Consider the following 22,602-nt stretch of genomic DNA (forward strand, 5'->3'; position numbering starts at 1 on the left):
GCTATACTTAAAGAGGTAAGTGGCCCAACTAGCATCCACTAGTAATACAGACCCTAAGTCCACCCAACTCCATCTCCATCGTAAGCCAAATTCATTCCTGGTCTAAATAGGCCCAACACCATACTTCTTTAACATCACCCACTGTGTAAACTCAGCCCTCCCACTATAGCCTTTCCTTCCCACTCCTGTGTTCATTAGGATGACATGGGAAATTGTGGACTTCCTCTCCACCCTCACTTTTAATCTCATTTGGCTAAAGAAATTCACAGAATTTAGAAATAAGAAATTAATTGGTTTTATTTAACAGAGCATTACGCTCACTGCTTCACTATTTCAAAATTCGCTTTGACCATCTTGTATTATCAGTTATGATATTTTTAACCACCATCTTCCCTTTAAGAAAAAGAAAAATACACATTAGAAAAAAATATGGTAGTGACAGACTATGTGGAATAGTCCCCCGCAGATACCAGTACAAAAAGTAGAACATTCCAAAATAAAATTCTTTCACATTGCGCAAAACCGCTTTTCAGAATACTGTACAGTGAACACAGATAAGCTGGCTTACATCGGATATTTACCAGTTCAACTAATGCACAGCAGGAACATCCAAAAGAAGGGCATTTGACATTTAATATCCCAGTTTCAGAACAGCCCTGGAGCAATTTATTGCAGTTACAAATAAACCACAATTCATTGTGCATTATGGGAAGATATCCCCACCCCCAGCTCTAGAATTATGCAGTATTGCGTGTTTGTGTGTGTGAAGTCCACTCTTCTCATCATTAAGTTAACTATAAAAAATGAACAGTGACCCAAAAATATTTCTGGCTACATCTCACTAGCCAAAAGGTGAACTCTTTCTTCATTTGTGCCTGGAGGAGTCTGCAGGCTGGATCTGTGAGTGGAGGGGGAGGGAAAAGGAGGAAAGGCAATGTGTGAGACAGAACTTCTGGATACTTTGTGAATACATAATGCTAGCATTAACAAAAACAAACACAAACCCCCAAACAAATGCAGGTGTAGTTTGTGCCCCCAGAAGTGTTTAAAGTCTCTTTCATTACTAAGCTGACTTTGTGTTTTCCTTAATGAAAAGGATTTAAATCTGGTTGGACATGGATGTAAAGAATAAAAGTCCCACAGTACCTTCTTCTTTGTGATGCCTCTAGGATATAGAATATTCCAATAGCTAGTCCCTTTAAAGAAATGGCCAATTATTACAGTTGTAATAGTTGTGTAATATTTTATAGTCACAGTCTGCAATAAAAGCAACAAGCAAGAATACTAGCTTTACTTACACTTAATAACGCCCATCCTCCTTGTATGGCGGCAGCCCATTCAAACCCCAGCCTCTCATTTAGGAATCCACCTAATGTTGGTCCTACAAAACCTCTAAAAATATCAAAGAGAAGAAGTATGGGTACCTCAAAGAGAAGAGAAGAGATTACAACATCCACAGCTAAAAGATTCTTTATCACAATATGTTGAGACAAGAGGTTTCAGATCTATAACTTATGTACAGATGGCACATCAGCTGGCAGACATCTATGGAGTAGTCCCATGCAAGAGTGGTTTGACACAGGGTCTGTCAGTGTAGTCCATGCACCAAACTGAGATTTTGTGAAGTGAGGGGGGGGAAGCTACGCAGAATATAAACTAACTTATGTTTTCAGACTTGTGTCCTGTTAACTCCTGTGCCCATGCAGAGTCCCAGTGATTTAAATGGGACCATGCCAGGTCTGTGCTAGAACTCAATGCAGGAGTGGGGCCTTGTGTTCAAAGTTAAACTACTTATATAGGGGCCTGGTTTTCTGAGGTGCTGAGCACCTTGCAAGGTCCACTGATTTCCATGTGAATAGTGTGCTCTCCAGGACCGGCTCTATAGTTTTCGCCACCCCAAGCAGAGCACCAAATTGCTGCCGCGGCGGGGGCAGTCCGTGTGCCCTTAGGGCGGCAGGCGCATTTCCACAGCGGCAGCAATTCGGTGGCAGCTTCTATGTTTAGCTGAAGCCGCCGCAGACAGCTAAATATAGAAGCTGCTGCCGAATTGCCTACACAGCGGAAACGCACGTGCTGCCCTAAGGGCACATGGTCTGCCCCCGCCACCCTAAGGGCACATGGACTGTCTCAGCCGTCCAGGGCGGCAAATCAGCGCGCTGCTTGGGGGCAAAACAACAGGGACTGCCGCCCCTTGAAGATTGCCGCCCCAAGCACCAGCTTAGAATGCCGGTGCCTGGAGCCGGCTCTGGTGTACTGTGCTTTTCAAAAAAGCTGAGTGCAGCATCATTCTCATGCAGTAGCACAACATTATTATTTGTTCACAATTCAGTTTACACAAAGTGAAGTTAAGTAGCTTTTTACAAGATCTAAAGACTGATTTAGTAACAGGAGAGGACGGTACATATATATCTGTACTACATCCACCAGGCTGCTGTCATATACCCAGCATTGCTCTCAACTGTCCTGCACTAAGGAGGACAGCCAGCATTTCAGTCACTCAGCAGAGAGCATCCCACTCTTGTTCCATTAAATCCCATCAGCTGTGAATATGGATGATAAAGGAGGGCAGACTAACATCCTAGAAAATGCTGCCCAAAGCTATGGTTTGTGCTGCTGTTGCCTGTGTGCTGCTCAGGGCCGGCTCCAGACCCCAGCGCACGCTTGGGGCGGCGTGCAGCGGCAGAGCGGCAGGCAGCTCCGGTGGACCTCCCGCAGGCGTGCTTGTGGAGGGTCTGCTGGTCCCACAGCTTCGGTGGAGCATCCGCAGGCACGTCTGCAGGAGGTCCACCGGAGCCGCGGGACCAGCGACCGCCAGAGTGCCCCCCACGGCGTGCCGCCCTGATTGGGGCGGCGCAATTCCTAGAGCCACCCCTGGTGCTGCTATCAACACAAGCAGGGTGGGCAGAGCCCTGGCTGTGGCATACCTAATGTCTTCCTCAACTTCCACTCACTTGGTGGCAGCAACTGGGTGAGAAACTCTGGAACCCCTCCCCTCTATCCAAATACACGCAGATTCAGGGGCAGGTAACCTAGGTAACCGCTTGAGGTGCTGGACTTGGGACACTGGGCTCAGGGTCCTGTTTTTCTTGTTAGTGGCAAAAAAAGGAAAATAGAACATTTGAAGTAAAGTGTTTCAGGTATTCCACATATGGATTCATTTTTCACTTAACCTCTGAGAATGTTCTGGACCTTTCTAGAATGTTGTGGAACCTTCCAGACTTTGAGAACTACATTTTCCTTGAACCTCCTAGAATGTTGTCAGCCATGCCCTCATGGGTATGTAAGGGGCAGGGTGTCACTAGTCAGTGAGATATAAAAATGAAGCCAAGTGAGAATCCATCTGCGATATTGTGAACCTTGTTTTATTGTGTAATTGTGAAAGTGTACTTGTGTTTTAAGACTTGAAGAGTGTAAGTAGCAACTAATAAAAGGACTAATAATGAGACCAGAGATATCTATCAAACCCCTATCTAAGCAATATAAAAGAAATACTGTTACTTCTTTTGCCATGCTTAACACATAATGTTTGATGACTTTCTAAGACTGCGGAACATAGACAGTATTGGGGAGAGCAAAAGTCTGTTTTCCCCCATAGAAAGTAAAAGATGCCCCCAAAAGAAGCCTTCAGGAGCTCAGTATAGGAAGCAAACTAGATTGCAATTGAGCTTTTTGCATCAAGGGGTAAATTTGATGGAAAAATATCTGAAACAGATCAATATAGACCGGGCTTTAGGTAGTAGCGATCATCCCAGTGCAAATAAAATTGAGGCATAAAGTGTAAATCATAGAAGTCCTATTACTAAGGAATTAACAGATTTACCTGAAGATAAGAAATGGAAATGTGAGGAAAGTGATGGAGAATCATCCAGTTTTCCTGGCAGCATAAAAGAGAGCAATGAAGAAGAATGTGGCTCGCATGAAAAGGAGCGTAATGTGAAAGAAGAAGAAAAAAACTGGTTTACATGAAAAGGAGAGAAATGATAAAGAAGAATCAGCCTTGCATGATGACAGAAACAGCAGCGAGAAAAATTGCACCCCGCAAATTGATACATCAGATCCCGTTTTATGGCCAGCAATCCTAAACTCTGCCAATATTGATCGTACAATTTTGAATGGGCCAGGAAAAACTGAGGATATGATGTTTCCAGTAAATGGGCAGAAGCGACACATCTCAAAGTCACACTGTGAAAGAGTGCTCGAGAATGGTGAGAAACTGAGTAAATTAGCCAATGCCAATTCAAAACACAACTGACAAAGTATTTTATTTTTTGCAAAATATTTGACAAAACCAAACCATTGCTTCTGTTTTCCAGGTACAATTACCAGCATAATTTAGCTTAGGCTCTGAAGCAACATAAAAAGTCTCCCGGCCATTTTACAGCCTAACTCCAAATGGTTGAAGGTCAAGTCCAGACTCAAGCTGAATAAATGCAGGTACACAGAAAACTAGCGCATTAGTAAATGTAGAAATCCAGCATTGGAGGAACGTCAGCATCTGATCTCAAATTACTTGCAAAGAATAATTTGGCTTTCTGGGGCTTGTCGGATATGTGCAGTGAACAACTTAACAGCAATTTCCTCGGTTTGGTAGAGCTCCAATGATATCATGAGTGAGCACCTATATCGAGTAGTTTGTAAAGAAGCTCTGGACCATTACCGCAGCAAAACAATTCAAAATGAATTGATTGACCTTATGGCAAGGAAGGGACTTGATAACATATTGATGCGGCTTGATAAAGCCAAGTACTATGCTGTAATAATGGACTGCATTCCGGACATTTGTCACAAGAAAAAGACATCATTTACAGTAAGATTTGTTGACGAGGAAGGCTGTATCCAAGTAAAGAAACACTATCTGTTTCCAGTCTGGATGACTCAACTGGAAAAAGCCTAACAGAATTGTTTATGAATGTTTTGAATGAGAATAAAATAAAGCTTCAGGATTGCCTTGGCCAAGGCTACGACAAAAAGCATGAACATGAAGGGAAGAAACAGTGGCATCCAGGCAAGGATCCTGGCACTGAATCCAAGAGCTTTCTTCATGGCTTGTGGCTGCCATGCCATCAATCTGGTTCTGTCAGAGGCAGCATCATCATCTTTAGAATCAGTATCTCTCTTCAGAGTATTGCAAAAGGATATACATCCTGTTTTCAGCATCAACTATCAGGTGGAAGATCCTCACAGATAACAACAAATCTGACCCTGAAGCCACTAGGTGACACTCATTGGGAGAGCCACATTGACAGCATAAGGCCGGTGAGCTACCAAGTGAATGAGGTTTACGATGCCCTGATGGAACTGGTGCAGTCAAGTAAAGCTGAGGCCGGAATCTGACATTAGGCACAAAGCCTGGCCAACCAGATCACCGACTTCAAATTTCTGATCTCAAATGTACTTTGACACAATATCCTGTCCCAAGTAAATATTGTAAAAACCTCAGTCAATGGACATCACAACTGCTGCTACTTTGACTAAAAGCTGCTTTGATTTCATTGTGGCCTACAGAGGCAATGGATTTGAAAGTGCCATCACTGCTGCCAGAGAAATGGCAGAAAATTTAGGAGTTGAGCCTTTCTTCAAGGAAACTCTTATTCATTGGAAGAAGAGAGAGTTTGGTTACAAGGGGAGAGGTGAGGTGATGGGAAGCTCAGAAGAAAAATTCAGAAGGGAGGTTTTTTTGCTCACTCATTGATGCAGCTCAAGTGTCCATCAAAGAAAGGTTTGGACAAATGAAGTATCATGAAAAGACCTGGGTGTTTTTGCCCTTAGTAAGCTGCTGGTGGACAGGGAAACACTTGAACAATTGTACAGACCTTCATTGGAAGCTGACACACGGGGAAATGTTTGGATGTCAATGATAAAGACCTCTGTGTCGAATTGTACAACATCCATCACATTTTGCAACATGGGAACCGCTCTCCACTCCAAGTTCTCCAATTCATTCATGATGCAAAGCTGAAGGATACTTTTCCTAATGTGTGGATAGCTTTGAGGATTCTGCTCACGCTGCCCATCACAGTCGCAAATGGTAAGCACAGCTTTTTGAAGCTCAGGCTCATTAAATGTATATCTTTGATCAATGATGGCTAAGGCTGCGATTTTGTCATAGAGGTTGCAGAAGTCACAAATTCCATGACTTTCCGTGATCTCAGTGACTTTCGCAGCTGCAGTGGCTGGTGCAGCTGATCCCGGGGCCAGCTGCTCGGGTGCCCTGCAGCCAGCGGAACTAGGCACTGCTGGAGTGGCCTGGGAGCCAGCCGCACAGGTCACTGCTCAGGCAGTTCCAGGGTGGCTGGCCCCAAGCCATGGTCCCCAGGGGAGGCTCTGTGGAATGTCTGAGCAGTGGTCCCCGGGGATTCGGAGCAGGGGTGGCTGGGGGAAGTCAGCCCCCACGACCAATGCAGTGGCCAGCCATCAGTCCCCAGGCCCCCACAGCAGCGGTGTCCTGTGGCCCCCGGAGCAGCGGCACCCGGAGCCTCATGAACTGCTGAGTTTTATTCAGGGGTATTTATATAATTAAAAAAAAGTCATGGACAGGTCATGGGCCATGAATTATTGTTTATTGCCTGTCACCTGTCCATGACTTTTTACTAAAAATACCCATGACTAAATCTTTGCCTTAGCAATGGCCAATGAGAGACTGACATCGCTTGCTATTTCATTGCTTGAAAATGCTATTGCCAGTCTTTGGATCTCCGACGTTGTGCTTCAGGTTATGAGGGCAAAGGCAAGAAAAGCGACCTTTTGAACTGAAGGACTACGGTTAACATTAAGGCTGTCACCTACTGTAACACTAATTAATACTGCTCCACCCAATGTCGGTGCACAGTTCAATTTTGTGATGTTAGAACACTTCAGTTATTCTTAAAAATAAGTTTCTATAAGCTTAGAGGAATTTTTTTATTGTCTTATATATGGCATGAATAAATGCAGATTTACAGATCCTAGCATGCAAATTGATAGTCTTATATGACAGGGATAAATCATGCATCCAAATTGTGCAAAGTCATGAAATGGGCTACAAATGCAAAAAAGGTATTCAAAGTCTAACAAATGGCGGGGAGGAGCACCAAAGGCACTCCTTGCCTGGGGCGCCATTTGGTCTAGAGCCAGCCCTGAACACACACACACACACACACACCCACACACCCCCTACCTCAAAATGCCAAATTATCCACACATCAAACTGTCCAGACAATGAAGGGGGGAAGGTGGTAATTGACAGGAGAGTGGAAGGGGAGACAGAGGGTAGAAATTGGGAGTAGTGATGGGAATGTCACTATGTCCTTCATCTCAGGCACAAGCATCCCTCCTTGCACTATTGGGAGGTTCAGTGTCACGGTCTTTAAGCTAGCACACGCCAAGAGTTTTGATAGCCAAGAAGTAACCACACAGAGGAGAACTGCAGGCTCACCCAGACTTAGTCACTAACAATCATTTCTTGATGTGAAAGACACCACCATCTCAAGGAAGATTAGTTCAGATTCTGTCCTGCTATCCCTTTCCTGCACATTTTGAATTGCTGCAGAACATGTCCACCTGGGACCAGTTTAGTAATGAGCCTTTGGTCCAAGGTTAACACAATGACAGAGGTAAAAGTTAAGTGATTTTTCATCATCAATTTGTCACTGGGAGACTGGTCCCTTTAAGAGGGAGCAGGGTCCAGTGCACCTGTGACTAACTACCTGCTGCCCAACCAGGCTTAAGAAGAGGTATCTGGACAACAGGAGATGGGGAAGGGCTACCCATGGATCTCTCTTTCAACACAGGGAAAGAAGGGAGAAAATTACACAGGGAGCAAGTGAAAGGGTCCCTGAAGGGAGCTACTGGGAGCCTGGAAGCACAGACTCCAGACCCCCGAAGAAAGAGGGCTATACAACCCCTGAACCTGAGGGGACAGAGACTGCAGGCTCAGGAGGCTTTATTTTGAATCTGGGCAAAAAAGACTTTATTTCAAGTCTTTGGACTTCATGAAGTAGAACCCCAGCAGGGGAATTTCATGTTATACCTTTGGACTGCGTGGCATTCTTAAGGGGTCCTGAGAGCACAGACTATTGAGGTAGGACATCGAAGAACCATACTTGGCCAGCGGGGGGGGCGGGGGGGGGAAGGGGCTAAAGGGCAAGCCAATTCTTTTACACACTTAAGAAGCCCAGCAACATTATAGTAAACACAGAGCAACCAAAACACCAGAAGTTTATAGAGCATGATTGTGTACCTACCCAAGTGACCACATTGCACCACAGAGCCCAGACACCAGTCCTAATGTACTTAACCCCTGCTCGAATCCATTCTCACTGGAGAAAGACAGACAGGTTATTTCCACTAAGTACACTTCTTTCCTTTTAAAGTGCTCTATTCCTGGGGGAGGTGGGGAATGTCCCCCCCACAGGGAAATATGAACTACATAAATATACACACAAGTACATCCACTACAGCACAGAGAAGTTTGTCTGCACAGAGGATCTACAACTTTCTGCCCCTTGTCTTGCCTATTAAGCCATCTGGCACCACCTCCCTAGGAGAAGGAAGAAAAGGACAATGTTAAGTGGGATTCCCAGCACTACTGCATAATCACCTTTGAGACTGTGATAACTGGATATCCATGTCATACACTGTCAGTCTGTGATGGGGCATAGGAAAAGGAAAGCTGAGAAATGGGTCTGAAAAAGCAGGAGCCCTTGGTTCCAAGGAGAAATACATGTTGTCTAAACATGGAACTAAGAGGACTTCAGCCCACTATGAGCAAGCAGCATGGAAAATGGGAAACTTCATTTAAAGTAATCCTGACTCCTGCTGATAGAACTGTTACTGTAGTGTCTCCCAGAGAGACAATGATATTCGCTGGATATTAACCCTTCCAATGACCTGAAATAAGAGTCCCCTAAAAAAAAACAACCCAAAATACACACACATTAGTGTTATGGCTTGCTATGCAAACTACTAAAACCATGGACCCCATAACCATATTGAGGTTGTCACACACCCCTGACCAACAGATAAAATTCAGAAGTGCGTAAGTGATGTAGAAACCCAGCTAACCTGGGAGGGGGAACGGGTGGGGGCAAGAATAGCCACTTGTCAAGTGGCTAAGTCACTTTTTCAAAAGGTTCACCCAACATCTCAGGCTCAGATCAATAATTAGTTTCCCCACCCCTCCCTCTCAGAGAATGAAAAGGTGGCTGGAAATTGTTTGCAGAGCTTCCAAATATTAGTAAGAATATAAACAGACAGAATTACTTACTAAGCACAACTTAGTATCTCAGGAAACAGTGGAATACAAGTCATCCCAAAGGAAAAGCCATATAAAACCAGCGTTAGGACAAACATCCAGAGTTTGCTGCAAAATAAGCATTGAAAGGAATGGTGTAAAACTTCCTTAAAATAAACTTTACTTTTGTTAATTAGACTGTTACACCAGTTCTCCATGATTCAGAGATTAGTTTTCCCTTCAAACCATCATTAGCTAGAATATTCATTTAAAACCATCTAGTAAATAGCCCAGCATGTTTTGACGGAAGAGATTTAAGAGTGCAGCTTCAATTTGAAAAATGGACTTTGTGAAAAATAAAAAAATTATGTGATTCCATGTCTGTTGTGTCAATTATTTCCTTCTGCAGGGAGCTCAGTTTATAAACAGAGAATAGTTTTACCAACTGCTGACCCTGAAAATTTATCTTGGGGTTGTTAAATCCAAGATATGGTCTTTGTTTCACAACACTAACCATTCTGCAGTCCACAGTTACATCGGTGTAGAGATGTAGGGTTTTTTCACCCTCTAAGCTACTTTCCGAAGTTTCTCCTCCACTCACTCCTCCTCCCAAAATGTTTGAAATTAGTTATGTTCTTCTTCAAAAGTTAGGAAAAAAAATGTAACCAGCTCTACACCTTAGCAATCCTTGCCATCAGTGTCATTTCACAGGTGTAACAGAGTATATCATTGGAAGACAATAGGGGTAGCACAGGTGGCTTTACAAATGGAACACAGACTTTCTTTGCTTTTTTTGGGCAATGATTTTCCATTGAGAGGTATTTCAATGTCATAAATATCCAAGGAGAGAAGCACTGTAGTTTTTTATTTTAGTGTAATTAAATACGAAATGCGGGTTACAGTGTTTACCTAACCTAGCTACACTGAGGTAAAAAAAAAGCCACAGTACCCATCTCCCCTTGGATACGACATCAAGATGGCTCTCAGTGGGATCCCTCTTCTCTCCCCCCTCCCCCCCGCTCTTGAAGATATAGCCGTAGTTTATGCATCCCAAGAACTAACAAAATAAGTCACTTTGCTCTCCCACAGCCATCTTGGTCCTGGAGGACTTACCAGTAATAAAACTAACCTTTATTATTCTCTACCCCAAACTCAGACTAAAGTGAGCAGATACAACTCTGAAAAGGCAAAGGCTGCAGGGCAATACAGGCAAGTTTCTTCTAGTCATTTTTTTTTAATTATAACCATACGCAAGTATTCTGATGCTTCTGTCTGGAGGTACCTTTGTGTTCTGCTCCTTGAGCAAGGAAAACAGTATCTCTTTTCACAAGCTCAGCAGATAAACTCTTCTTGCATTGAATGGCTACATAATTAGACAGAATGCCAATTAATGGGGAAAGCTCACTAGATAGTTTTGGAGATAAAAGGCAGTAAACTGTACCTTTCAATGTGCAAGATGGGAGCAGGTCCTAACAGGAAAAACGACAGTGCTGTCAGTAAGCCTCCAAAGACCAACAACCATTTCCTTAGGTACTGTGAAAGAGAAATCACAGGTCTGAAGAAATTCAAACTCAACCAAACTCTTCTTATCTGCCAAACTAGCACATACGCAAAAATAATGTGGTTAAGGCACTTCTGAACACTTCAAACCCACCAGGGAAAGGAACATAGTTGGGACTCATTCAGATGCATTTCCCTTCCTTCAGGAGCAGCTCAAACCTCTTGGGAGTGAAACCAGGGAGTGGGATTTAGAACAATAATTTTCTAGAGAAAAAGTTAATATTCTCTCCCCATCACAACAGAGTACGAATCCTTACACTTAACATTTGCCACTCAGCATTAGTTATGGCAACACAGTATCTACTACTCCCAGTGTAAGAAGATGCTGCAGATATGACAGGTAACAGTGGCAAATTTAAGAGTTTGACTGGATTACCTCAACCCCCAATGAAGCTTTTAAAAGTGGTCCCTGCGGAAAACACCTTTACATTCTGACTGAGGGTCCATAGGTGGATGTATGGGAGAGGCACTGATCAGTACATTTCCTATCTCATGCCCACTCCCTGGCAAGTACTGCCTACTGTGGGGATTGCATCAGGAAGCTTTCAGGTGACAAATCAGGTGGTGAGGGTATTTCAAGTCACTGTGACCCTACTGCAAACAGACTCTGCTACCAGATGCCCAAAGCTTGGTTTTCACCAGCAGTATGATTCAGGACTTTTAAAAAAATAAATAAATAAATAAATAAATAAAAAATAAAAAAAATACTGCTGAAAAGTAAGTTTGCATGTGATGCTGATGTGACATTAACGGCTCCCACTACTGTCAAGTGCTTGCTGCCATACTGAGTTGGCCATGCACCTAATTTTGGATATTCAAGGTCTCTGCTTTTCCTATTGTCTTTTCACTACATAATTGGTGGTCTCTGGTAAATGGCAAAAAAGTGACACATACTATGTCAAAATAAACAGACATTAGCACTTGTGATCAGATAAAGCTTGAACAAAGATCTCCAAAGGTAAAAGGCTGCGTCACCAAAGCCTCCTAGCCTACACATATACGGAGCTTATTTGAAAAATTCCTATAGTGAGTTTTTCATTAAGAGTGTGAAGATACAGCTGGTCAGAACATTTGTCCAGAAGGAGGGGAAAAATTCCTGATAGCTTGTTCACCACCTCACACCCTCTCTCCCCACAGTTCCAGCTCTACCTGGAGTAGTCATATACCTATCTCATAGAACTGGAAGGGACCTTGAAGGGTCATTCACTAGCAGGACCAAGTACTGATTTTGCCCCATATCCCTAGGTGCCCCCCTCAAGGATTGAACTCTCAACCCTGGGTTTAGCAGGCCAATGCTCAATCTCTCCCCCCAGTCCCCCTTTCTTTACATCTAAGAGGCTGACCATGCATTTAGCCCATCTAAAAATCCAGATGTATATCAGCTATAATGTACATAGAAATAGTAAAGATAATGAACAAGTGTATTTGTGATCTTAATGTAGCCCAAGATCCTATGAAGGGATCCACTGACTTGAAGAAAATGGGACTCCGTGCAGGTGTAAAGGCCTGGGCAGATGGATCCCTTTGCAGAATTGGGGTCCTGGTCTAAGACTTCAGAAAAGAGACTTCTCTGCTTTTTACTTTGCATATTTAAGCTAGTCATGTACATATGACACTATACAAGCAATAAGAGATTTTACTCACTGGCATTTTATCACTTAGAAGCCCAAGTAATGGTGCAGACAGGGAGTAGGAGAGTGCCAACGCTAGAAATACTAAACCCACATAACCAGCCGGTAATTTGAACTGTAAAATAAAGTTTAAAAAAAGCACAGAATGATTGAAGTATTCCATAAGAATCACATTTTAGGCTAAGTGGCTGAAGCCAATAACTAACTTCCTTATGAAATATATTTTTCAATACTTGTGTATCAGCAGTAGTTTTGGGGTTCCCCTTACTCCAAATCTCGTCAATTCATCAGGTTCCATTACTCCACAGACACGCATGGTTCAAGTCTAATCTCAAAAGTTGAGAGATTTGCCCCCAATCCAGAAGGCTGCATTTTAACAGCTCAGAATCTGAGGTGTTTGAAATGTAGACCTCAGAGTTCAGTGCCCAAGTGGCTCTAGTATTTACATTTCTTCCAATTTTTAGTTTTATTAGTAGTAGAATACTATAGCATTTGTACCTTCCTACTAGGTGAATTTATTTTACAGCATGACTTCCCTTTAAGATGGCTTTTAAACTGGAAAAAATTAGTGATTTGATTTGTTTAAAAAAAAGTAAAAAAACACTGCAAACAGAGGTGTTGTTGGAGCCATGTTGGTTCCAAGATATGAGAGACACAAGGTGGGTGAGGCAATATCTTTTATTGAACCAACTTCTGTTGATGAAAAAGACAAGCTTTTGAGCTACACAGAGCTCTTCTCCAGGTCTTGGGAAGGTTCTCAAAGTGTCACAGCTAAATACAAGGTATGGAACAGATTGTTTAGCATAAGTAGTTAGCATATATGCTAAGGGTCCACCTAAGGTGAAGTGGCTCATTAACACCCTGCTCATAGGACAAAAAAGGTGGGGTAGTGGGTTACAGATGGTTTATTACAACAATAAATCCTACGCCTTTATTAAAACCATGATTTTAGTGTCTAGCAAAGTTATGAATTTAAGCTCCTAGGCTTGTCTTTTGAAAATGTTGTGCAGTTTTCCTTTGAGGAGAAGGACTGAGAAGTCAGATATGAAGTGATTGTTTCATGAAAAAAAAAAAGTGTTCAAACACCAGTGATATGGTGATTTGTCTTTCATCATTTTTCTTTGAGAGTTATCTGAGAGAATGACGACTGTCTGGTTATTAGTTATTTATTGGAGAATATAGTGCACTGAATGAGGTACACCACATGTGATAGGCATGTGTAGGACTCATGGATCTTGAAGGGTGCATTGTGGGGGGTATTGATCATTGTAGCTATAGTGATATATCTTCAGGTTTTGCTTCTGTTATGGCAGGAGCTGGTGTGTTCTGGTCTGTGGAAAGCTTACTTCTGATGATGAATTTGGAGAGGTAAGGGGTTGTTTCAAGAGCAAAAGAGGGGATTCAGGAAAGATTTCTTTCAGGACGGTGTCCCCACCGAGTATGGGTTGTAATTATTTAATGATACCTGTATGGGTTCCAGTATGGGATGATAGGTGACAACTAGGGTTGTGCAGTCAGAGACAGTGTTATTTCCATATTGAAGAAAGTTCTTTCAGGCTGTTTGGGTGGCCTATTCCCTGATGCAATCTATGTAACAACTCTGGTGGAGTGTCCTTGTCTGATGAAGGCAGTTAAGTGTAGTAAGATATGTATCCCGGACTTTCTCCTCAAAGCATATTCTGCGGTATCAGTGCCCAGCATGGTCTGTTTGGGGTAGTTACTGGATCTGTGAAGTCAAGTGTGGAGATACATGAGTTTCTTGTGTACAGTTTTCTGTAGGGATCCATTGTTGAAGCTGATTGTGTTCTCCAGGAAGTTGATGGTGGTGGGGGAGCATTCTAGAGAGAGTTTGGTGGATGGGTGGTAGAAATCTGAGGGAGTTTAGGTCGTCTGTTGAGAAGATGAAAATGTCATCCATGTATCTTTGGTACATCGGTTTCATGGTGCATTTGTCCAGAAATTCTTCCTTAAGGTGGCCCATGAAGAGGTTGGCATATCGGGGAGCCATCCTAATACCCATGGCTGTCTCCATGCTTTGAACAAACTGTTTGTTGTTGAATGTGAAATGGTTATGGGTGAGGATTATAGAATCTCAGGGTTGGAAGGGACCTCAGGAGGTCATCTAGTCCAACCCCCTGCTCAAAGGACCAAACCCAACTAAATCATCCCAGCCAGGGCTTTGTCAAGCCTGACCTTAAAAACCTCTAAGGAAGGAGATTCCACCACCTCCCTAGGTAACCCATTCCAGTTCTTCACCACCCTACTAGTGAAAAAGTTTTTCTTAATGTCCAACCTAAACCTCCCCTTCTGCAACTTGAGACCATTACTCCTTGTTCTGTCATCTTCTACCACTGAGAACAGTCTAGAGCCATCCTCTTTGGAACCCCCTTTCAGGTAGTTGAAAGCAGCTATCAAATCCCCCCTCATTCTTCTCTTCCGCAGGCTAAACAATCCCAGTTCCCTCAGCCTCTCCTCATAAGTCATGTGCTCCAGCCCCCTAATCATTTTTGTTGCCCTCCGCTGGACTCTCTCCAATTTGTCCACATCCTTCTTGTAGTGTGGGGCCCAAAACTGGACACAGTACTCCAAATGAGGCCTCACCAGTGCTGAATAGAGGGGAATGATCACATCCCTCGATCTGCTGGAAATGCCCCTACTTATACAACCCAAAATGCCATTAGCCTTCTTGGCAACAAGGGCACACTGTTGACTCATATTCAGCTTTTCGTCCACCGTAACCCCTAGGTCCTTTTCTGCAGAACTACTGCCCAGCCATTCGGTCCCTAGTCTGTAGCAGTGCATGGGATTCTTCCGTCCTAAGTGCAGGACTCTGCACTTGTTGAACCTCATCATATTTCTTTTGGCCCAATCCTCTAATTTGTCTAGGTCCTTCTGTATCCTATCCCTACCCTCCAGCGTATCAACCACTCCTCCCAGTTTAGTGTCATCTGCAAACTTGCTAAGGGTGCAGTCCACACCATCCTCCAGATCGTTAATGAAGATATTGAACAAAACCGGCCCCAACACGGACCCTTGGGGCACTCCACTTGATATCGGCTGCCAACTAGACATGGAACCATTGATCACTACCCGTTGAGACCGACCATCTAGCCAGTTTTCTATCCACCTTACCGTCCATTCATCCAGCCCATACTTCTTTAACTTGCTGGCAAGAATACTGTGGGAGACTGTATCAAAAGCTTTGCTAAAGTCCAGAAATAGCACATCCACTGCTTTCCCCTCATCCACAGAGCCGGTTATCTCATCATAGAAGGCAATTAGGTTAGTCAGGCATGACTTGCCCTTGGTGAATCCATGCTGACTGTTCCTGATCACTTTCCCCTCCTTTAAGTGGTTCAGAATTGATTCCTTGAGGACCTGTTCCATGATTTTTCCAGGGACTGAGGTGAGACTGACTGGCCTGTAGTTCCCTGGATCTTCCTTCTTCCCTTTTTTAAAGATGGGCACTACATTAGCTTTTTTCCAGTCATCCGGGACCTCCTCCGATCGCCATGATTTTTCAAAGATAATAGCCAATGGCTCTGCAATCTCATCGGCCAACTCCTTTAGCACCCTCGGATGCAGCGCATCCGGCCCCATGGATTTGTGCTCGTCCAGCTTTTCTCAATAGTCCCAAACTACTTCTTTCTCCACAGAGAGCTGGACACCTCCTCCCCATACTGTGCTGCAGAGTGCAGCTGTCTGGGAGCTGACCTTGTCTGTGAAGACAGAGGCAAAAAAAGCATTGAGTACACTAGCTTTCTCCACATCCTCCGTCACTAGGTTCCCTCCCTCATTCAGCAAGGGGACCACACTTTCCTTGACTTTCTTCTTGTTGCTAACATACCTGAAGAAACCCTTCTTGTTACTCCTAACATCTCCGGCTAGCTGCAACTCCAAGTGTGATTTGGCCTTCCTGATTTCACACCTGCATGCCTGAGCAATACTTTTGTACTCCTCCCTGGTTATTTGTCCAATCTTCCACTTCTTGTAAGCTGTTTTTTTGTGTTTAAGACGAGCAAGGATTTCACTGTTATGGCAGGCAACCAGCTTGGCTTATTTACTTTTCTTCCTACACATCGGGATGGTTTGTTCCTGCAACCTCAATAAGGATTCTTTAAAATAGAGCCAGCTTTCCTCGACTCCTTTCCCCGTCATGTTATTCTCCCAGGGGATGAAATAGATGAGTTTGGTGATATGTTTGGGGTGGATATCTGAGTGTTGATCGTTGTCTTGTAGATATTTGAGATAGAGACAGTGATGCTGTCATTGTGAAGAATGTTGGTATAGAGGAGTGACATTCATGGTGGCAAGGATGGTGTTTTGAGGGAGCTTCTTAATATTGCAGAGTTTCTGCAGGAAGTTTCGTGTGTCCTGGATGAAGCTGACCTTTTGTGTGGTGAGTGGTTTGAGGATGGTGTCTATGAGTCTAGATATTCCTTCAGTAAGAGTGCCATGGCTAGGTATGATGGGTCTGCCTGGGTTCCATTGTTTGTGCATCTCAGGAAGCATGTAGAAGATCCCTGGGGTGGTTTTGTGCAGGATGAAGTTGTAGTGTTTCTCTTGGAGTTGTTTGAGGAAGGATTTGATAGTATCTTTAAATTCCTTGGTGAATTGTGGTGTGGGGTCTTCTTTAAGTTCATTATAGTAGGCATTGTTGGAAAGTTGTCAGCTGACCTCATTGATGTAGTCATCATGGTTGAAAATTACAACAATACTCCCTTTGTCTGCAGGTTTGATCATTATCTAGTGGTTGAATTTCAGGGACTGTACAGCTGTCCTCTTGGCAGTGGAACTATTGTGGTGGTATGATGTTTGTTAAGGATTTCACAGCCTTTTTTTCCCCCTGAAACAATCAATGTGTGGTTTTGTCCACTGTGCAGTGTCCATCAGCGTGCCCCCTAGTTTTCGCCACACATGTGCGGAATGAATTGTGTTATGTGCACCATCACCTCCATATTGATGCATATAACAAAATTCATGTGGTGGGGATGGGGCCAAGGGGTTTGGAGTGTGGGAGGGGGTTCAGGGCTGGGGTTTGGATGCGGGGGGTGAGGGATCTGGCTGGTGGTGTGGGGACAGTGATAAGGGACTTAGGGCTGGGACAGAGGGTTGGGATGCAAGGGGTGAGGGATCTGGCTGAGGGTGCGGGTTCTGGGGTGAGGTCAGGGATGAGGGGTGCAGGCTGCCCCAGGACTATGGCAGGGAGGGGGAGAGAGAGAGAATTCCCCCAGCGTGCGCTCTCCCTCTCCCTCCCCTTCCCCCGCCACAGCACCTAGGCTGGGGAGGGGGGAGGAGAAGAGGTGCCTTTCCTTACTGTGGCAACCCCGGGACTGGGCTGGGGCCGGGGTGCCTCTTCCTCATCTGCTGCAGATTCAGGGCAGGGAGAGAAGCATGTCTCCCCACCACAGCCCTGAACACCTGCATGACACTTAATGTGACCACACAGATTAGAGGGAACTTAGATGTCCAGTCATTCTTTTTTCCATATGACTGTGGGTGGGGACATGCTAGTTGTAGGCAGTGTTGTCATTGTTGTGAAAGACTACTTGGAGGCAGAGTCTCAGTGAAAGAGTAATTCTAGTTTTCCACATGATAGTATGGATCAGGGTCTGTGGTGGGGCAGAATTTTGGTCCCTTGTAAAGTACAGATAATTCAGCTGCAATTAGGGGTACTCTTGATAAATTGATGATGTTGGGTTGTCATGCAGCGTGTGTGTGTCAGGTCCTATTGCCATGGTTTATCTCAGAGGCAAAGTTCTGTGGGTTGTGGAATTGCTGTAGTTGGTTCCATTTTTTGTTTGTGTGTGTTTGACAGTGGTTAGTTTGTTTTTTTTAAATAGTTGTTTGAGGGTTTTTGCATGATCTCCAGGTAGGTTTCTTGATTTTTTTTCTTTCTATCATATGGGGGTACATGATAATTTCTTGTATGAGGTGATTTCTTCTGGCGTATGGGAGGTGCAAGAGATGGTTTCTTAGTTTTTCTGAAGTCCTTCTGCAGCGCTGTACACCATATTTGGAGTTGTAGGTCTCTTTCCCCAAACAAAAGTTGGTCCAGTAAAAGCTATTACTCCATCCACTACGTCTCTCTAATATCCTGGGAGCAAGTCAAACAACAAACAACAAAATGAATTTTGCCATTGAAATGGAAATTCCACAACAAGAAAAAAAAATTAACAGCGGCATTTACTTCCTGAGTAAATGCAAGAAACAAATCGTCCCCAGAGGGCTCATCATCTATAGCCCTCTGACCACTACATACAACTTCAAATATGCTAAATAAAACTCTGCAAAAGGACTTCAGGAAAACTGAAGAACCATCTCTTGTGCTTCAGATATTCCAGAAGGAACCCGACAGACAGCTATATACAAATAACCTGTTGATCACCATACCTACCTACACAGGTCCAGTAACTACCCCAGATACACCAAGAAATCTGTTATCTGATGGCCTGGCTGTAGATACCACAGAATATGCTTTGAGGAGAAAGTCAGAGATACATACCTTAACACACTTAAAACCACCTTCACTAAATAAGAACAGTCCACCAGAGGAGTGGATCATATCACAGAACAGGCCTCTCTAATAGCCCGAGAGAGCTTGCCCCATTACAGAAAAACAAAAGTTCTGATATCATATCCCCACTTGTCAGTTATCACCCCACACTGGAACCCTTATAGAGCATCATTAAACAATTACAACCCATGCTCAATGGGGACCACATCCTGAAAAAAAAATTTCCTGAACCCCCTCTTCTGGCCTTGAAACAACCCCCTCCCCCACAACCTCACTAAGCTCCTCATCAGAAGCAAGCTCCCTACAGACTAGGGCCCATCAACTCAAAATAGCACCAGACCCTGACAGAACAACAGAAGGAATATCTCCACTGCTATAATGATCAATACCCCACCACAACACACCTTTCAAGATCCAGGGGTTCTACACATGCCTATCACAATGTGTGGTTTACCTCATCCAGTGCACTCAATGCCCCAACAACCAGACAATCACTATGCTGTCAAATAAACTTGCACAGAAAAGTGATAAGACAAAAACACCTTATCACATATGAGTGAACACTTTTCACAAAACCATCACTCCGTATCTGACCTCTCAGCCCTCTTCTTCAAAGGAAACCTGCACAACACCTTCAAAAGATGAGCCTGGAGCTTAAATTCATAATGCTGCTAGACACTGCAATCAAGGTCTTAATAAAGGACACTGGATGTATGGCTTATTACAACCATCTGTAACCCACTAACCCCACTTCTTTGTCCTATGACTACAGAGGTGTTAATGGGCCACTTCACCTTGAATGGTCCCTTACAATATGTATTAACTTCTTATGCTAAACAACCTGTTCCACTTTGTATTTAGCTAGGACACTCTGAATACCCTTCCCAGACTTTGAGAAGAGTTTTGTGTAATTCAAAAGCTTCTCTCTCTCACCCCAACAAAAGTTGGTCCCATAAAAAAAGATTTCACCCACTTTGTCTCTTTGATATAAAGAGGGATTCAGAACAGGGCATGGGTGGGAGAGGAAAGGGGTCTCACTGATGCAAAAAACAATAGAATGGAGAAGTTAGAATATTGTAGAGTAGGCTTTGTTCACTTACCATTTGCCTTTCCCTAGTTTTATAGGCCAATGGCATCAACAATTCGCAATTCTAGATTTGAAGAACTCAGTCAATTCAAATATTCCAAGATTGCAGCTATTTCAATTGAAACCTCAAAGTCTGTAAATACTCTTCTTACCCAATCACATGAACCCTCCTGCCATTCACACATGCATTATTTGTTCATACTTATCCAGAGTGGATAAGAATCAGGAAAAAAAATGGCACTTGGCAAAGGTGCAATTAAGCTTGGTTTTCAAGTTCCCTGATGGGGAAACACAATGACAACAACATTAATACATACCTAATGATTTTGTTAGCATGCACTTTATTGCAGCATGTCATGCAAGCATACAAACAAGTGTCACTTATCCATCTTAATGGATAAGTGACAAGGCCAAGATAGTGTCTTCAGAATAGACTGTTGAAACAGTATTGTTTTGTGTTGTTACAAGCAGAGGTGGAGCCAAAAACAGCTTAACCCCAAAATAAGATGCTTTTGCTTAGGACAATGTTCTGTCACACTATTATCCCACAGACAAAGCATTTACTCATTTTATCTGATAGACAGGGGTGCATGAAAGGGAGAGTTGCAGTCAGTTTCAATACCTTAGGGAAGGATCTTATGCAACTGGAAACCAAGGGGGGTGGGGTGGGGAGAACATATTAAAGAGAGCAAGGGATGGATTTTCATAGCTGTTGAGTACCCATAATTCCAAATGAAGTTAATAGGAGCTGCTAGTGCCCAGCACTGCGGAAAATCAAATTACTCTGAATGGCAAGTCAAAAATACAGTATTAAGCTCAGCTAATGCCAATGACAAGCACATTTGATAAAATAGAATTTATTAGGACATTGATTTTAAAATATTTTGATTAAAGTACTCCATATTGCTGAATTCATTAACCCATCTGTTGCACAGTAAGATGACTCACCTTCTCTAAAACAAACAGTGACATAGTGGGCTCCAGAAAGCCTAAACACGCACTTAGTGAAAATCTAGTAAAACAGAGAAATACAACTTTTGGCAGAGTAACGAGCATCCAGAATGAATCCTTGGTAGCGAGTGCATCTGTTTTAAGAAAAGAAAATAAAACTGTGTTCTTTTGGTAGCATGGATTGTGTTTAATTTGATATGCTCATAACCCACTCTCTTGCTTCCAAGATTCAGTATTCTCCCACAACCATCTTCAAAGCAGCGGGAATCTCAAACAAATTGAAGCAAAATTTACAATGTTACAGCTCATGGTTGGACATTGTTATGAGATCAGATTTTTTTTTAAAGCCTCGAAAATTGGAAGCTGGACAAATGAACAGAGAGAAAAAAGGAAGAAAACAGAACTTAAATGTTCCTACTTAATGCTTTCATCTTAGATTTAAAGTAATTGGGCTATTGCCTATTAAGTGAATAGGCAAAAATATGAAATAGTGCCATCTCTCTACAGTACACCATTTGCCATTACATAAGATCAAACTAGATAACCTAATAATTCATTCTGACCAGTAAACAGGGCCGGCTCTAGGTTTTTTGCCACCCCAAGCAAAAACAAATTTTTGGCTGCCCCCAACCTCCTGCCACCCCAGCCCTGGGCTCCCCCCCAGACATGACCTCCTCATTCACCACAGCAATCCCCGTTTACACTTGCAGTGGGGATCAAACTGTTTCTCCTATTTTTATTTCACTTTAGTATAAATCGCACCCTCCCCCCCATCCCCCGCAACCCCATCTTTAGTGCTCCAAATGCTCATGGAAGGCATAGAGACTAACCCTCAAACCTTGTACCCGGAAAGGGATGGGGATCTAGTAAAGAGGGTTCAGGCAGGAGGAGCAGGCGTGGGGGTGCTGGGGGCTCAGAGGGGCAGGCACTGACAGCTGCTTCCCCAGCCCTGTGCAGGCAGAGCCAAGAGGACAGACACTGACCCCCAGGTGCCCGAGCCATGGGGGTCCCCTGGCGGGGCAGTATCTGCTGCCCCGCTCGGAGCTGGGCTCTGCCTCTCCCCACCCACGGCAGGCAGCACGGGGCTGGGTCCGGGGGCAGGAGGGGGTGGTGGCAGCTCGGGCTGCCCAGCCACTCGCCCTGCCAGCGCGGGAGCCCCCTGCCCAGCCCGGCGGTGCCCTGCCCAGCCCGCTCGGGCGGGGAAACGCCACGCTGCACCGCCCTGGGGAGACTCAGAGCAGAGCGGCAGCAGGACCCTCCCTGCATCCCGGGCCCCACTTCCCTCCCTCCCCGGGTCCTCACCCACAGGCTGGACTGCAGTTCAGGCTGCCCTGCCGCTGGGGAGCCCGAGCATCATCCCCCGGAGCTGAGCCCCTCTCGCAGCCACAGCCCGGGCTCAGCTCCGGGGGATGATGCTCGGGCTCCCCAGCGGCAGGGCAGCCTGAACTGCAGTCCAGCCTGTGCGACTCAGGCTGCCGTGAGCGCCATCTAGCGACAGAAGCCAGAACTGCAGTGTCAGTTCCCGCTCAGCCTGAAAGCCTCAGATGACAGGGAACATCTTGGTTCAGGGCTGGCTCCTGGCTTTTTGTGCCCCAAGCAAAAAAAAAAAAAAAAAAAACAAGGAGGGGGGGGGGGGGGGGAGGCT

The 22,602-nt window shown here is 44.2% G+C and overlaps 1 protein-coding gene across 8 annotated transcripts in view; it reads right to left on the reverse strand.

Annotated features, from left to right (window-relative positions):
- Positions 1–306: 306 nt before the first annotated feature.
- Positions 307–22,602, reverse strand: part of LOC123367110 (MFS-type transporter SLC18B1-like) — a 43,361-nt gene continuing 21,065 nt past the window's right edge. For 5 of the 8 annotated variants that reach the window (XM_045011136.1, XM_045011135.1, XM_045011132.1 and 2 more), the window contains 8 exons: positions 20,955–21,091; positions 12,416–12,517; positions 10,653–10,744; positions 9,245–9,340; positions 8,223–8,297; positions 1,299–1,392; positions 1,147–1,196; positions 421–898 (listed from right to left, as the gene is read on the reverse strand). In XM_045011136.1, coding sequence (XP_044867071.1) covers positions 832–898; positions 1,147–1,196; positions 1,299–1,392; positions 8,223–8,297; positions 9,245–9,340; positions 10,653–10,744; positions 12,416–12,517; positions 20,955–21,091 — 713 coding nt within the window. In that variant the 3' untranslated portion in view covers positions 421–831. Of the gene's footprint in view, positions 394–419; positions 899–1,146; positions 1,197–1,298; positions 1,393–8,222; positions 8,298–9,244; positions 9,341–10,652; positions 10,745–12,415; positions 12,518–20,954; positions 21,092–22,602 lie in introns of those variants that run through there. The other 3 variants (XM_045011140.1, XM_045011134.1, XM_045011133.1) reach the window with 2 other exon arrangements.

This window comes from Mauremys mutica, chromosome 3 (genome assembly GCF_020497125.1).
Source record: "Mauremys mutica isolate MM-2020 ecotype Southern chromosome 3, ASM2049712v1, whole genome shotgun sequence".
Taxonomy (NCBI): Eukaryota; Metazoa; Chordata; order Testudines; family Geoemydidae; genus Mauremys; species Mauremys mutica.